This window comes from Nothobranchius furzeri, chromosome 2, assembly GCF_043380555.1.
Source record: "Nothobranchius furzeri strain GRZ-AD chromosome 2, NfurGRZ-RIMD1, whole genome shotgun sequence".
NCBI lineage: Eukaryota > Metazoa > Chordata > Actinopteri > Cyprinodontiformes > Nothobranchiidae > Nothobranchius > Nothobranchius furzeri.
Window position 1 is genome coordinate 79,142,247 of NC_091742.1, and position 17,357 is coordinate 79,159,603.

A 17,357-nucleotide genomic window follows, 5' to 3' on the forward strand; every position below is an offset into this window, starting at 1 on the left:
CTAACAGACAAGGGTGTAAACCCAACTTGTCTTTATCGAATGACTTCGATGGAGACAGAAGACAGGAATGGACAGAAGTGGTCAATCAACAGGGTTTTCAGATTTGGTGGATGTGCGTTTCTGTCTATAGTGAAACACTATACTACAGTGATCCCTCGCTACTTCGTGGTTCGTTTATCGCGGATTCACGACTTCGCAGATTTTTTCTTTGGAGCCTTATTCAAAGGAAATTGACCGATTCGCGGTATTTTTCTATGCGAAATATCAAGAAATTCCTGTTTTTTCATCAATTTCAACATAAAATGCACTTTTTGTAATAAAACTATAAAAAAAACAAGTAAAATACAGTACTATGTAAAGGGAGGGTTTTAAAAGTCTGAATACTGAATACGTACCTGTTAAATAAATACTGTAAATATGGTGTCCCTACTTCGCGGATTTTCACCTATCGCGGCCAGGTCTGGAACACATCTACCGCGATAAACGAGGGATCACTGTATACTAATAATATTGTTCCAATGTAGGACCATATGATCAGTTGACATACAGGTGCTGGCCAGTAAATTAGAATATCATCAAAAGGTTGAAAATATTTCAGTAATTCCATTCAAAACGTGAAACTTGTACATTATATTCATGCAATGCACACAGACCAATGTATTTCCGATGTTTATTACGTTTAATTTTGATATTTATAGGTGACAACCAATGAAAACATCAAATCTGGTATCTCAGAAAATTAGAATATTCTAAAGGCCAATGAAAAAATGTTTGTTTCTCTAATGTTGGCCAACTGAAAAGAATGAACATGAAAAGAATGTGCATGTATAGCACTCAATACTTAGTCGGGGCTCCTTTTGCCTCAATAACTGCAGTAATGCGGCGTGGCATGGACTCGATCAGTCTGTGGCACTGCTCAGGTGTTATGAGAGCCCAGGTTGCTCTGATAGTCGTCTTCAGCTCCTCTGCAGTGTTGGGTCTAGCGTATTGCATCCTCCGCTTCACAATACCCCATAGATTTTCTATGGGGTTAAGGTCAGGCGAGTTTGCTGGCCAATCAAGGACAGGGATGCCATGGTCCTTGAACCAGGTGCTGGTGGTTTTGGCACTGTGTGCAGGTGCCAAGTCCTGTTGAAAGGTGAAGTCTGCATCCCCATAAAGTTGGTCAGCAGCAGGAAGCATGAAGTGCTCTAAAACTTCCTGGTAGACGGCTGCATTGACCCTGGACCTCAGGAAACAGAGTGGGCCAACACCGGCAGATGACATGGCACCCCACACCATCACTGACGGTGGAAACTTTACACTGGACCTCATGCAACGTGGATTCTGTGCTTCTCCGCTCTTCCTCCAGACTCTGGGTCCTTGATTTCCAAAGGAAATGCAGAACTTGCTTTCATCAGAAAACATAACTTTGGACCACTCAGCATCAGTCCAGTCCTTTTTGTCCTTGGCCCAGGCGAGACGCTTCTTGCGCTGTTTCTTGTTCAAGAGTGGCTTGACACACGGAATGCGACACCTGAATCCCATGTCTTTCATGAGTCTCCTCGTGGTGGTTCTTGAAGCGCTGACTCCAGCTGCAGTCCACTCTTTGTGGATCTCCCCCACATTTTTGAATGGGTTTGTCGTCACAATTCTCTGCAGGGTGCGGTTATCCCTAGAGCTTGTACACTTTTTTCTACCACATTTTTTCCGTCCCTTCGCCTGTCTGTTAATGTGCTTGGACACAGAGCTCTGCGAACAGCCAGCTTCTTTAGCAATCACCTTTTGTGTCTTGCCCTCCTTGTGCAAGGTGTCAATGATTGTCTTTTGGACAGCTGTTAAGTCAGAAGTCTTCCCCATGATTGTGGTGCCTTCAAAACAAGACTGAGGGACCTTTTAAAGGCCTTTGCAGGTGTTTTGAGTAAATCAGCTGATTAGAGTGGCAGCAGGTGTCTTCTATATTCAGCCTTTTCAGAATATTCTAATTTTTTGAGATACCAAATTTGGAGTTTTCATTAGTTGTCACTTATGAATATCAAATTTAAATGTAATGAACATTGGAAATACATTGGTCTGTGTGCATTGCATGAATATAATGTACAAGTTTCACGTTTTGAATGGAATTACTGAAATATTTTCAACCTTTTGATGATATTCTAATTTACTGGCCAGCACCTGTAGGTGCAAAGTGTCAATAGGTCTTAGGTCCTGCTCCCTCCATGTACATAATGTTGACTCGAGTTTATTTTACGCTTTCATTGGAAGGCATTACGATAAATCACAGGTCTGCATCCCATTTAAAGTAAGTTCTACTTATGTGCATGTGTTACAAAACAACCGTTATGCACAACTGCAGAAATGCAACATAGTCTCCGTTAATGTGCCCGTACTGTCTAGAGAGCTCGACATGGGTTTTTCTGTTACCAATGCTGATGAATAGGGTAGGGATGGAGACATTCACTGATCTGAACCAGTGGTTCGTTGATGACATTGGTGATGCGACTGAACCGATACTTTCAGTGTGCATAGGATACAACTGATGGCTCAGTATATTATTCAATGTGTCGCATCAGTAAAAACCATGGTTACATGGATTACTCCATAGTTAACCTGCCGTGTCCTCATTTACGAGGTGCATTGAACGTACCACCAGCATTTTTAGCTTAATCTAGGTGGTGTGCAGCCGCAGTAAAAAAATAAAATAAAAAATTAAAATAAAACATTGTCGGACACACTGAAAGATGTGCTTCCTCTCATAACTTATCAAAATAAAATTGTTTACTGGAAACCGTTAACAGTTTGCACACACGTGAAGTCCGTGACGGTCTCTGGTATCTGCAGCAACACATTCTTCCGAGCATTTTACTAGATCTGCGAACCGGAACTTCGAGTGTTGAATGTAGAAAATGTTTGGATTAGTGAAAATTCACATGGAGGGTTCTTTTTTTCTAATTACTTAAACAGAAGAAAGTAGAATAAAAATATGTCAAGATGAAGTGTGTTTTCTAATCATGTTGAAGTTATTGATTACTCAAAAACAAAGATCAAATACATCCATCACAGGGAACAATGGGAAGGAATAATGATTGTGCCGTTTAAAAACCAGATTCTTTGTAATGTGTAATGAATTGTGTCAAGTTGAAAATCGTTGTCAAATCATTTAAAAATCCGTCTGCAGGGATGAATCGGATCAAATTGCATCAGCGGAGGGTTTCGCCGTATCATTGATCTATTGTATTGCTGGTAGCGGTGGGGAGTCCCATTCCTAACAGCTGATGGGAAATATGTGCTGCCAGTTCCTTGGGTCGATTTTCATAGCAGACATCTGGATGTTTTCTGACTAATTTATAAGCTAAAATGTCACCAATAACAAAACCACACTAGCAACCTGCTAAACACACCAGAACATTCTGGAGTGCTTTCAGTTTTATTTGCTTTTTTCTAGTAATCCTCTCCCTCTACATGTAAACTGCAGATGAACATTAGCGTCATAGCAACAGACCCCTCATGTCTGAGGCTGGACGTCGAGCCTTAGATGTGCCTGGCTTTATATCAGCTCTACTGAGAGAAAACATTCTGTCTCAATATTTTGGGATATCCCTAGTCTTGCCTTCTAAAACGTTTAGTTTTTATTGTTTATTTGATGCTTAAAAAGCGCCATTATGGTGTTGTGACTATCACCCCACATAAAAGACTCCAACAGGATTAATACATTCCTCAAAATACTCACTGTTCCGACTCCTACACACGTCTTCTGCCATCTTTATTTTTTATTTTAGGATAAAATATCTTATACAACATTTATTAAAACAACAGGATTCTGAATGTAATTTTCAGATGAATGAGCTGATCATGACTGTGTTTTGATCCTCAAAACAAAAATGAAAATCAACAGAATCAATACAAACCTGTTGAATATGGCAACACAATAGCTTATTTTTTTTATTATGCTCTGCTGATTTTGTCACTTCTGATCAGATTTCCCTTTAGAATTTCCACAAAAATCAATACGAGTGTTTCATGATGTGGAATTGTGCCGTCAGAGGGAGAAAAAACAAGGTTTTCTGAGGAAATGTGCCACTTGAGGCCGTTTCCAGTGCAGCAGTGGGGAAGATTATTAGTATGGGTGGCCACAGAGGAAGTGAAAACGCATCTTCTCAAATCTCCTTCATCTGGTTTATTTAAACACGGCCAGCCAGGGGTTTTAATTTACTGCCGTGCTTCAAGGTAAGGAAACGTTCCAAGACATTTTACAACCTTCCCACCTTTAAAAGGATGAGCGGATGAATAAACAGAACCTCCTGCTGTACCGGCTTCACTCGGCAGGCTCCGCATCTTTATTCTGATGGTGTAGTGAGAACAAACGAAGAAAGAAAACGGTTACTGTTTGGGCTAAGGCCCCAGCTGGACAGTAGCTGAGTGCGTAAGTGGTTCTGGATGTGCGTGTCGGGTCCATATGGACACCAGAGAGAGCGTGCAGCTGGGCTGGAAGTTCTGGACGACCCTTCCTAACCCCAGCGCTTTCTCTCCCTCTCCGTGTTCTCTTCTCACTCCAGCGTAATCTTGCCTCTCTTCTTCCAACTAAACCCAAAAGTAATCGGTGGACCTCAGCAATAAACTGGGCAACCAAGGGCACGGCGTAAACAACACACTAAAACTCAATCACACTAACACACACAGACTCCCCGGCAGCACAGGTGGAGCATGATCACACGTTCCAGCTCACACGCAAAACAAAAACAGCTTTTTTCGTAAACATACAGCCGTGCCCACACTCTCTGCGAGCTGCTGTGCATCGGAGTTGTAGTCCCACGGCTTCTGCTCACTCACAGCTTGCTGTAAGGCAGAACTCACAGAGCTGCAGGAGAAAGAACGATGCCAACATATTTTTCTTTTCCAAGGCTCAGCTCACCACAGAAGCTGCTGGCCCTCCTCCTCAGACACAGCTTAGACCTCAAACTCAAAAACCTTGGTCTGGTCTGACGAGGAAATAGCTGAAGTTTAATGAATTCGTTTGATGCCATTTTCTCCAATATCGAATAAAATGCACCCTGCACCGATCTCTTTCTTAAAAACGGTTATTGGTGGAAATGTTTACTGGCAAGAAGAATCTGAGAACATATTATATTATAGGTGAGGGTAGGAACGTAAATCCACTGGTCAACCGAGAGCTCCGTCCTCCGGCTCAGCTCGCTCTTCACCATGACAGATACACATTACACATCCCAATACAAGAGATATGATATGTTGTTGTACCAAAAGCAAGAAGATTTTGCAATTTTTAAGACTTAATTTAAACAGAAAACACAGGCAAGATGCTTCCCAGACACATCCAGATACAACCAGACCTCATTCCCACAGACTGAAGGCAATAAAAGCTGCTGCCACCTAGCAGTCAGAGTTTGAAATGCACCACACAGTAAACCACAATAATGATGTAGTATCACAACATCAAACAATGCAATATTCCTGTTTACTTCCTGTTTACAGATATTCATCTCTAGTGAAACGCCTATTATTTATTGAAGGAATGCAAATCGCCAGGGTCTTACTCTAAGGTCATCTAAGGTTAGACATAGTACGTCAACTTTGGTCAAGCTTCAACGTGCGGTTAGGTGGGATCTTATGCAAAATCTCACACACGGTGTCAGAGTACATGCTGTAGGTGACCCTCAGCTCCGAACAAAGCGAGTGACTGTAAAACAGTTTTCACCGACTTCCTGGTCTTTAACCTGTGGTTGATTAAAGCTGTAGAAAAACAATGATTGACCCGTAACTCCGGCAGGAACCATCAACAGTAACAAACTAATAAAACAGTAAATAAATAGCTAAACGAACACAATCAAACAGGATTTATGACATTGCTGTGTTGTGTTAAAGTCTGTTAGCAAAATGTACATTGTGGGTATCACGTGTGTTTAAAGTAAACGTTCTGCTTTGTTCTCACCAAAGAAAGCCAGATCTAAACAAGATTATGGGGATTAGTTTTGGATGCACAAAATTAATTACCATCATCTTTTAAAGTCAATATTTTAAAGCTCCCAGTAAGCTGTTTTGGAAGTTTCGCGACCACTTTACCAAAGACTTTAGATCCTGTCGGTATTAAACCTTGCTTGTGTTGAAAAGTTTGACTTCTGATTTAAAATAAATAAACAACATAAATTTGCTGTTGTTTTACAGTAAAATCCTCTTCCTGCAGCTTGACCTATTATGAATTTACACGTTTATTTCACCTCTGCCAAAATAACTTTAAAGGTGATGCTTTGCAATATGCAATATTAAAGTACGCGTTCAATACTTGAGCCATAACAAAGTACATCGGTGTCCTTTGTGCTGCACATTTCTGGAGCCCACGTTTCATTTTTTCTCCGTGGTTTTTAGTGGTTAAAGATTACAACACTAGCCTGCTACCTATCTGTGTAGACATGCACCTTTATTATTTATCTTCCTTTTCTCCGTTTCTGCAGCTGAAACAAGAGAATTTCCCCACTGTGGGATCAATAAAGTCTATTCTATTTTGTATTTTTAGAGATTTTCCAGCACATCATAGGGGTTCACATTCGTGAACGACGCATATAAATAAAAACTGATCGTCCCACTAAAGTCAGATGATATTGTGCAAAACCCATCCCCGTCGCACTTCATTAAAAATGGAAGAATTTACAAACCTTGAAAACAATAGATTACATTTCATGCGTTTTCAAGGTTTTAAGCACCCACAAGAAGCCTGTAAACACGGTCTTGGTACTTTTGTTTTTACTTCTGGGTTTCAGCCTGAGCTGAAAACATATCAGGGATGGTAGAGCTGAGGCCTGAGACCAAACCAAACATGCAGTAAAATAGATTTTAGTCTATCGATCATCTATATTATTTATTTTACTGGAGCCTGGGCCCTTCTACTCGTATAGCTTTAATTACATCCATACCCTCTAAAGCGCCCGTCGTTACTTGGTCTCTCTCTCTCTCGCTCTTGTTCTGAAGGAGCATCCTGCTGAGAATGGTTACACAACAGTATATGCTGCTTCAAAAATAAATAAATGCTTGTAGACATCTACACAAGCTGAGATCAGAGTCGGATTGGAGTATTTCTTTCCCTAAAAACGAGTGGTTACAGTCTGACATGACCTGGAAATCCTCTGAAAGCGACTAATAAATTATGCTGAACACTTAAATAGACCCAACATGAGCTCAGATTGCAGCTAATAACCTGATTTAAGTTGAATCCAGCCATTTTGAACCCGATAAACTAACGGAGAAGAAAGGAGACGCAGCAGTAACTCCTTGACCTGCTGCTGATGGCCTCTCTGCTGCTACACCTCGGGGTCCAGCACCACTTCAGAGGTGATTCAACCCAAATCTACTAAACCCTGTTACCTTAAGAGCATGCAGCCTGGCCTGCTCCTCCTCCAGAGCCTGCTGCTTCTCCTTCTCGTCCATACGGCTGAAGGACATGCCCGTGGAGGACAGAGACGAGACGGCGCTAGACAGGGTGGACGCTCTGAACAAAGCAGGAGAAAATGACAATGTTCAACTCCATTCCAGGACAATCTTTTAAAACCTTTTATTAACTTGGAGGGATCTGAACTACCTGGCGTCTGCATTCAACTCCTTCGTCTTCTTGCCTTCCAGAGAGGCCAAGTGCTGCTCCAGAGCCTCCAGGAGGCTGCTGGGGGCCTGAAAGGGACACAGATTTGAGCAAACACAAATTCACCATTAGGCTCTGGAGAAATCCCAGTCTCCCTCTTTTAAATACAAAACCTCACCAAGACACACAAATACACACAGAACGGAGAACCCAGCGTTAGTTTGTCTCACAGGAAGGTAACAGAGTGCATCAGGCTCCAAGAATAGCCATGGCAACATGCAGCAAACACTCACATTGTTAGCAGGGGACTCAAAGGAGAGAGACAGAGAACAAAGAGGGAGGTTGAAACACAAAGAGTGCGGGAAAAAGGTTGAGGGCAAAGAGGAGAGATTCTTCTTATAACTCCACATGAGCGGGTGGGTAACGACACCTACAGATCCTGCTGAGCACCCCACACCCTGTTTGGCTCAGCTCTGAGTTAGTTCTGACTAAACTTTCTGGCTGCACTTGGAAACACCCTAACCTGCCAACAAAAAGGTGAAATCACTCATGAAGCCTTTCACTTGTGGAGTCAAACAGGTCAAGATGGCCACCACAACTAATCCACGGTGGCAAACACAAAAATCGCCATGACTCTTGCATGCTTTATAGAAAATGAAACATATTTTGTGTGTTAGTGTCTGAGAGTTATCGTCATTACTTACATAAATATAAAGCCAACATAACTGAAGGTCCGGGCTTCAAACTGTGCCATTAAGGCAACAGTTTCCCATCGTAGTCTGCCCGACTGGCAATCCATCCTATAGATGTAAATATGTAGTCTGGCCATGACCCACTGCAACAATTCAGTCATGACGCATAATCTACGGTTGTCTCTCAAACAGTCTCCGCACACAACTGGACAACACCTATCAGAGCTATACGACGTATTCTTCGCTACAAAAATCAGTCAATGGGTCCGCCATACACCCTCAAAGAAACAAATTCAGTACCTCGGTCTCAAACAGAAAGGCCAAGTGTAAGTTGTCCAGAGTTGATGCCAAAGCCATTTCACTTGAGCGCTGTTTCTGAATTGACATCTTTTTAGTTTTCCTCCATCACCCAAAGTCTCTACACCAACAACGCTGTGGTTGGCTGGACCTGAAACTGTTCAGGCCAATAATGGTAGATCTGCTGAGGCTTCGATGGAGCACGGCTTGACCGACCCGCAAAACCATTTGTTACCTCTACGGTTTGTCAAGGTTTCTAGGCTTTGGATTTAGACAACACCTTAGAAATCAAAGCGTGTCAAAAACTCAACTATTCAGATTCTGAACTAAAACTTGGGAACATGGGGGTAAATAGGCCCTTGGGAAAATATTACAAGCATCCAGTACTTTTGACTATCCCAAATGCTAAAAAGGGGTGTGAAATAACTGAAAAACTGGGATTAAACCCAAACTATAAGCAATGAGTCATTAGATTAACTTTAGCGAGTCTCAAAAGAATCACTGACAATACCTTTATAACTGATCAACTTTAGGAGTCACTCTAATTCAAACACCACAGCTAATCAACCCCAAAAATTAGCCTTCAAACAAGTTTAAAATACTTTCATTTAGTCTAAATCTTAAATCAAGAGAAAATTTCTGCTAGTGCGTTAAGATAATTGCATTTGAAAAAAGAAAAAATATCCAAGATCAATGAATAAGACACATTCGGCTCTTGATTACCATAAAATTCTCAAAACAAGATAAAAAAGCAGGTTTTGACAGGATAGAAAACTGCGGGACTTCGCTAAATTAAATTGTTTGATGTGTATTAAGTTAAAATTTGGGATTGCAGAAGTTTGGCTTCGTCCCAGTCACCTATGGTATAAATCTCCCAACACATTTGCTTTAAACCTAAATGTTGAGTAAATTCTATTTGTTAGCAAACAGTCTCACGAACCCCGAATTGATTTTGTTGAAACTCAAAGTAACTGGATGATCATTTACTAATAATTCAAGATGGTCACCACAGATAATCAACATAAGCAAACACAATAATTAGCTAAACATTTGTTAATTTTACAGAAATTAGCCTACATTTTGATGTAGTAGTAGCAGCTGAGAGTCCTGCGTAGGTCAGTGGTGTCCAACCCTGGTTCTCCTGTCCAGCATGTTTCAGTCATTTCCCTGCTCCAACACACCTGATTAAATAGTCAGCAGGTCATCAAGCTCTGCAGAAGCCTACTGATTGAAAACCAGATGAGCTGAAGCAGAAAAAGCTCTGTGTGCAGGACGGTGGCCCAGGAGGACCAGGATTTTAAAGATTTCACCAAACGTTAAACTACCCTAGGTTAAATACTGGCAGGAATGATGATTACTGACATGCATTCCTTTAATAACTTGAAAATTATTTAACAAAAGAAAAATAAATGGTGTGTAAAAGACAGCTGGACTAAATTGGACAACATTAAGCATGTTACTAAGGAGCTGTAGCTATGCTGCTACAAATTCAGCTGCAAATCTAAGTGGAGCTCCAGTTGTTTGTGCTGCTAAAAAAACTGTCTTCTGCTCATTAGGTTTCTCATTAATGCTCACAAAGAAAAGAGCAAAAGTCAGCCAGGATGCTGCACTAATCAGAACACAATCAGGGCTTGTTTTCAAACCGAAACCTAAAAACACAAGATGGAAAAACAAAAAAAGCTGGAGCTGGGCTGAAGAGCAAGAAGGAGGGAAAATTCTTCCTCTGTGCAAACGAGACAACATCATGTCTGTCTCTCCGTCTCAAACACAAACTCCTTTAGGAGGTCACGGCTGGCTCAGATCAGCTCTCGCCAAAATGTGGCCTGGTTGGTAAAGAAACGAAGGATGAAAAGAGGCCATCTTTCACTGTCAGTGGGGTTCAATGGGTAAAAAGAAAGACTTCAGGTCAATATTAGCTCAAAACACACACACACACACACACACACACACACACACACACACATACACATACACATACACACACACACACACACACACACACACACACACACACACACATCTCTGAACTTCCTCTGAGGAATATATTTAAAAAGCGCAAATATCCAAACTAGATGGAGACTTTTGTCTTTCTACACCAAAGTAACCAGGTCATTCCCTATTAAAGCATGTCATGTGAAGCACATTGAATCAATGTTGTCATAAAGGTTGGATATTAAATAAACAACACTGGAACAGGAGCGTGGATTTCAAATGAGCAACAAAAAACTTGCAGCAGACACATTTTCATGCAGATAAAGATGGAGGGAAGGAGAAGCCTCATTTCCTATTCATGAGCTTCCATGGCCTTTTGCTTCTTGAGCCAGACATCTGAGCATGTGTGTGTGTGTGTGTGTGTGTGTGTATGACAGCTAGAAGCAAGCCATCTGAAACCAGAACATGCATTGTACTGAGATGATATCAGAACTCCACAAAGGGAGAATAAAAATGTGAAGAGTGCGTCTGTGAATGCTCGACACATCAGTGTGTGTTTACACACACATTACAACACAGTGAGTATGCATGTCATGCAGGATCTTAAAGAAAAATTCCACTATTTTAAACCATATTTACTCTGATTCTGCTATTTTTTGGGGAACAAGAATGTTTAGAATCAGATAATTTAAATAATTTGCAACTACAAATAAGCTTTAAAAGAGTCAGATTTATGTTATTTAAGGTACTGAATCAAAAACAAAACTACATTTTCTATTATCTATATTGTCTCTAACATTGTGCTTCACCTTCTAAACAACAGCTATAACAAAGACTAGCCCCTCCATTAGTGGAGGAAGTGGGTTTGGGTCTGTGGCAGCTGAATATATTACAACTTAACAGTAAGACCCCACAAGCAGCAGGAAAAAAGGTTTCTCTACATCAGCGAAGACACCAACTCTACGCACAGCATGAACGGAACCTTTACTCGTTCTTGTTTGCATACAAGCTAGCATTAGCATGATGGCAGAGAAGGTTAGCAGTTTAAAACTCCATCAACACCAGAACAGCACTAAACTAAACTAAACTCTAAAACAGCGAAAAGGGGTCATTTTGACCCCAGCATTTACACCTTAATCAAAATCCTACATCATTAAATCAGCTAAAAGTTTTTCAAACAAAAATAACACAAAAAGAGGCTGTTTTTTGTGTGATACAAACATACACTGCTCACAAAAATTAAAGGAACACTTTAAAGAAACACATTAGATACATCAGATCTCAATATGAAGTTGGATATCTACACAATAACGACAGGGCAATGTCTTAGGAACAAAATGATGCCAAGTCTTTTAATGGAAATAAAAGTTATCAGCCTACAGAGGGCTCAATTGTGCAGACGCCCTAAAATCAGAGTGAAATGAACTAGCTTAATTTCTGCAACTCAAATTGCTTTTCAGTATCTTGTGCGGCCCCCACGAGCTTGTGTGCATGCTTGACAATGTCGGGGCATGCTCCTAATGAGACAACGGATGGTGTCTTGTGGCATTTCCTCCCAGATCTGTGTGAGGGCATCCCTGAGCTCTTGTACAGTCTGAGGAGCAACCTGGTGCCGCCTAATGGACCGAAACATAATGTCCCACAGATGTTCTATTGGGTTTAAGTCAGGGGATCGTGAAGGCCATTCAATTGTTTCAATTCCTTCATCCTCCAGGTACTGCCTGCATACTCTTGCCACATGAGGCCGGGCATTATCGTGCATTAGGAGAAAACCAGGACCTGCTGCATCAGCGTAGGGTCTGACAACGGGTTCAAGGGTTTCACCTCGATACCTTATGGCAGTCAGAGCACCATTTCCTAGGCAGTAGAGGTCTGTGCATCCCTCCATGGATATGCCTCCCCAGACCATCACTGACCCACCACCAAACCTGTCATGTTGAATGACGTTGCAGGCAGCATAACGTTCTCCTTGTCTTCTCCAGACTCTTTCACGTCTATCACAGGTGCTCAAGGTGAACCTGCTCTCGTCTGTAAAAAGTAAAGGGCGCCAGTGGCGGACTTGCCGATTCTGATGTTCTTGAGCAAATGCCTGTCGCGCTCTACGGTGCTGGGCAGTGAGCACAGGGCCCACTACAGGACATCGGGCCCTCAGGCCATCTTCATGAAGTCTGTTCCTGATTGTTAGGATAGAGACATTCACACCAGTGGCCCTCTGGAGGTCATTCTGTAGGGCACGAGCAGTGCTCAGCCTGTTCCGCCTTGCACAAAGGAGCAGGTATCGGTCATGCTGATGGGTTGTGGACCTTCTAAGGCCCTGTCCAGCTCTCCGAGAATAACCGCCAGTCTCCTGAAATCTCCTCCATGTTCTGGAGATTGTGCTGGGAGACACATTAAACCTTCTTGCTGCAGCACGTGTGGATGTGCCATCCTGGAGAAGTTGGACAACCTGTGCAACTTCTGTAGGGTTAAGGAATCGCCTCATGCTGCCAGTAGAGAGCCAAAACTAGCACGAGTGGAAAACCAGCCGAAAAAGATCAAGAGGGAGAAACTTGAAATGACCTCTACATGTTAAACCAGTCCTGTTTTCAGGGTTTTGCAATTGTTGCCACTTTAGTGCACCTGTCGTTAAGTCCATGAACACCGATACAGCTGAAAGTGATTAACAATGCTCTCAGCTGCTTAATCAACCAGGAAATTATCAGACAGGTTTAACGGATTTCATGCCAGGCCCAATAAAAAAAGTGTTCATTTAATTCTTGTGAGCAGTGTATAATACAGCATTAAACAAACTTTAATAAAAATCTATGCATCCATGAAATCTAACAAAAATATGTTACCATAAATCAGAGATTTCCCCCAGAGAACACATATGATTTTCTCCTCATTAAATAATTGAAATAATAGAAAATTGGTCAACTGACCACCGGGGCTTAAGCCTTGAAAAGACATGGTTTTTTGGTAATTACTGAAGTGTGTATGATGTTTATTTTGATCGCAATGCTGCTTTAATACATGCTTTTTTGCTACCATGCTATGTTCCTCTAGCAACGTGCGATGTTCTGTAAGCATTTAGTTTTGGTTTGTTCTTTAAAATGCTAAAGATAACAGCAAACTGAATCCACATGGTGTACGGTCAGTAAAGGTTTGGAAGGAAAGCTAAAAGGTGTCGTTCCTACAACTGGTCCCAGACCCAGCCCATTGCTTCCCACATGCTTACTGAAAATCTGATCATCTTAGTCATATAATTAGATGATGCAAAATTATGCCCACAAACAAATATCCAAAGTCTCACTCATTTAAACAAGACAAAAATGAGCAAAGCCATGGTCATGCCAGGAAGCTTGCTTCTGTTTATCTAAGGCCATGCAAAATTTAAGGCGGTCAGAGGCCAAAACAAGCTCTTTGACTGTTGCACTAAATGATAACACTTAAGACATTCCTTGCTCAACATGGGATGGATACCAAAGACTTTTTGTCCCCAATGGAAAGAAAATGTCTGGGAAATTAACTTTGGGAATCTAGGTTAAATGCTGGAATTTTCCTTTAAGGAGTGGTTAGTGAGCAGAGTTTGCAACCCATCACCTACAATGTATGATCCTTTAGTCTTCTGCAACGGAGAGGAGGGGAAGAAAAACAGTTAATCCAAAAACTATCTGCCATGTTCATTAGAGCGTACAAGGGTCCTGTTGATTCTTGGACTGGAAAGCAGCAAAGTTGTCAAGTTCAACAAATGGTCAGTCAAGCTATATGAATTTATTAACAAGAAAGCATTCAACAGAATAAAAATATTTGATGTGATTTCTATACCCAAATAACCTGCGTTTGTCAAACTGGGATAGCCATCTATTGCCTCTAAAGCAAAGCAGTAACATTTAGGATAATCAACTGGTGGACACGTATTTTCAGCCCAACCCATAAACACGCAAAAGGCAGACATCTTGCCCTTTTGTCAAGTTACACACTACTGCATCATCACACTACTTCAACGGTGCACAAAGGACAGACCTGACATGGACTCTTAAGTAGGATGCACACAGCCAGCAGCTTGTGAAAAAAGTGTTTTCAGAACATTTACAGACTCTAAGGGTTATGCGGATCACTGCAGCACAAACACATGGTTTATGGTTGCACCACCAAGAGAATGGTGTGTCTGTGCAACACTGGGTAGACGGCTGTGACATTCACCATTAATAACTACAGCTGAAGCTGTACGTATTTGGTTTGAATTTTAAACCAGAGTTTTAAAAAGGACTTCAAACATTCAGAAGACAGCAACTTTGAAGGTGAAGCCTTATAAGACTAATCAGCCTATTTACGGTGTAATCAATGTATAATTACTTATTACCCAGTCACATTCCACACCCTCCACTGAGCTGAGAAGGTTCCCACTCTGGAGGAAGACTTGATCAATATAAGGACTGACCATCCACAGAACCACCAGACTGAAGAAAAATAAGGACCAGGGAACGTTACCATATGATCCAAACGCTTTTAGATGTTTGGATTTTTCCACAGTCAATGACCACTATCAACTCAAGAGTCAGGCCTGGCAACGCCTGTCATAATAGTCATGTTAGTAAAATAAATAAATAAATAAAGACCTGATGAATGTCATTCATAAGACTCGACTGCCACAGAACCATCTGATGGAAAGCACACACAAAGAGGCAAACTACCTCCAGTGATCCCTCGTGATTTGAAAGCCTTACATTTAGGATGTTTTCAGCTGATTTCCTCATTTTTCCTATTAAGCACCGTTAAATTCTTCAAAATAATTATTTTCACCTAAAACCAAAGACTTTATTCGCAACTGAACTGATGACCGAATTATAGTTTCAATAATTCTTCTAAGTCATCAAACATTATCTAGTAACAGAACCTCAAAAGAGTTAAGACTTCATTGTGTTTTACACGGCTGTAAACACGAGGCCTTAGAGTTTTTGAACCGATGACTGAGAAAACAAACAGGAGATTTAATGAGGCCCTTACAGCAGTGTTTAAATCAACTGTTTAAGGCCACCCATTACAAGTACAGAAGGAAAAATAATCATTAGTTGCAACCTCGTTTTGTTACCGAGGCTGAAGACTTTCATTTCCATCATGTTCAACAATCTAAAGGTGGCAAACCGAGGAAATCTACTTCGTGTTTGAAGTTCACCAACACACAAATAATTTATGCTTCAAGCTATTTCAGAACCAGTTTCACAATTAGATAAAAACAAAATCTGTACACTTGATGATTACACAGAAAGCATTCTGGGAGTTTTTCTTCGAGTCATTATCTTTGTTTTGTTTCCAATTCAAGGTCCGAGCTTATTGTTCGCATTTGCCCGAGGTTTTAAAACAAACGCACAAACCCTTTTATCAGTTCTGCTGATGGCGGCAGCTAATCAAGTACACCTCGACCTGGATTAGCAATGAGAATACAGGAGTAAAAACAAAGAAGGGAAGACTTTAAACAGTTGTATTAGACAAAATTCGGTAAATACATTTAAAAAAAAAAGACCAGATGAACGGTGAATTGGAAGGTTGGGTTGGTTGGAATACATGGATTCAAATAGATGTGAGTCTTTGTATGAAAGCATGAAGAGAAATAATGAAATCAGAAGTGCACATCAAAAAATAAATAAAAAAAAGAGAAAAACGAGGACAAAAAAGCAAGACTCAGATAGAGAAGTGGAAGGTGACATGTTCACTGACCTGTGAGAGATCTGGGATGTCACCCTGATCTATTCCAACTTGCTGTCGTCAAAAAACAAACAAGACAGAAAATAATAGAAAAGGGGAGGAGGGGTCAAATGGAGAAGAAAACAAAAATACGGGAATCGTTATGTCATGCAGTGGCTTCGTCAACACAAACAAACAAGCAAATGACATGTGATCCGGCTGATGGGCCGACAGTGACTGATGATGATCACAGTGATAAACGTGTGCGACCCGTGAGTGGGAGCAGGCGTGAAGGATGCTGTGGTGACACTCAGACACTGAGATCAACAAAAACAAATAAAATTCATGTAGACGTGTTCAGACAGATAAAAGAACATTGTGTCCCACTCGAACGGGTCACCAATAACCTTTACTTAATGTCCTTGTACTATCAGGCATTAAGGGGGTGAATGAAGTGTTGATAAAATATTATCAAGCTACTTAAAAACTAACTCTTGGAATTTAGCTGAATTCTTTGATCCGGAGCATGATTTCTTGGTTTTCTGACACTTCTGGAACTTTCGGTTCATTTTAATGTGAAGCAGGCATCGTGTCATAATAAGATGATTTATATATTTTGTGAAGCACAATATGATTGGATACGCTGAAAAGTGCATTTGCTGCCATCTTAAAACAGCTCAAATCTGTAAAAAATACAACTATTTATGAAACTACACCACTGACAAGGTTATTTATACAGAAATCTGTGGTTAGACAACAAAAATCTGAACAACTAAATTCTTGACTTTCTATCGGAAATAACTGATATAAAACTCACAATTCTGTGAAAGCATCGCTGTGAAATGAAGCTGACGGGAACTGTTTTAGGACAGCAGCGACACACTTAACAGCTGATTCACACGGACTAAAGAACGGATGCAGACCGCTATCTGCACGGCTTTAGGATTAACAGATCTTCATGAGCTGAACCTCTCTGGAAATCAGTTCCTGCAACAACACCAAATCTCAGGGTTTCACACGATTTTTCTCTCATGTTACTTTCGTTGAACTTTATTTATTCAAATAATACAAATAAAAAACAACGCTAACTATCACAAACTGTAAACTGATATCCCTGTCATAAATTAAAAAAAACAGCTGTTAAAAAAAGGCAACTTGGGTTTTATTTTGAAATGCATCTGATGCGATTCCCTGAACATTATCTC

At 40.9% G+C, this 17,357-nt stretch overlaps 1 protein-coding gene across 7 annotated transcripts in view; it reads right to left on the reverse strand.

Moving 5' to 3' along the window:
* The window catches only part of si:ch211-200p22.4 (phosphatidylinositol-binding clathrin assembly protein), a 129,843-nt gene that overhangs the window by 25,590 nt on the left and 86,896 nt on the right, over positions 1-17,357 (reverse strand). For 3 of the 7 annotated variants that reach the window (XM_070548031.1, XM_070548030.1, XM_070548029.1), the window contains exons 8-11: positions 16,186-16,227; positions 14,072-14,092; positions 7,568-7,653; positions 7,354-7,477 (exon numbers count right to left, since the gene is read on the reverse strand). In XM_070548031.1, coding sequence (XP_070404132.1) covers positions 7,354-7,477; positions 7,568-7,653; positions 14,072-14,092; positions 16,186-16,227 — 273 coding nt within the window. The remainder of the gene's footprint in view (positions 1-7,353; positions 7,478-7,567; positions 7,654-14,071; positions 14,093-16,185; positions 16,228-17,357) is intronic. The other 4 variants (XM_015946344.3, XM_015946339.3, XM_015946341.3 and 1 more) reach the window with 3 other exon arrangements.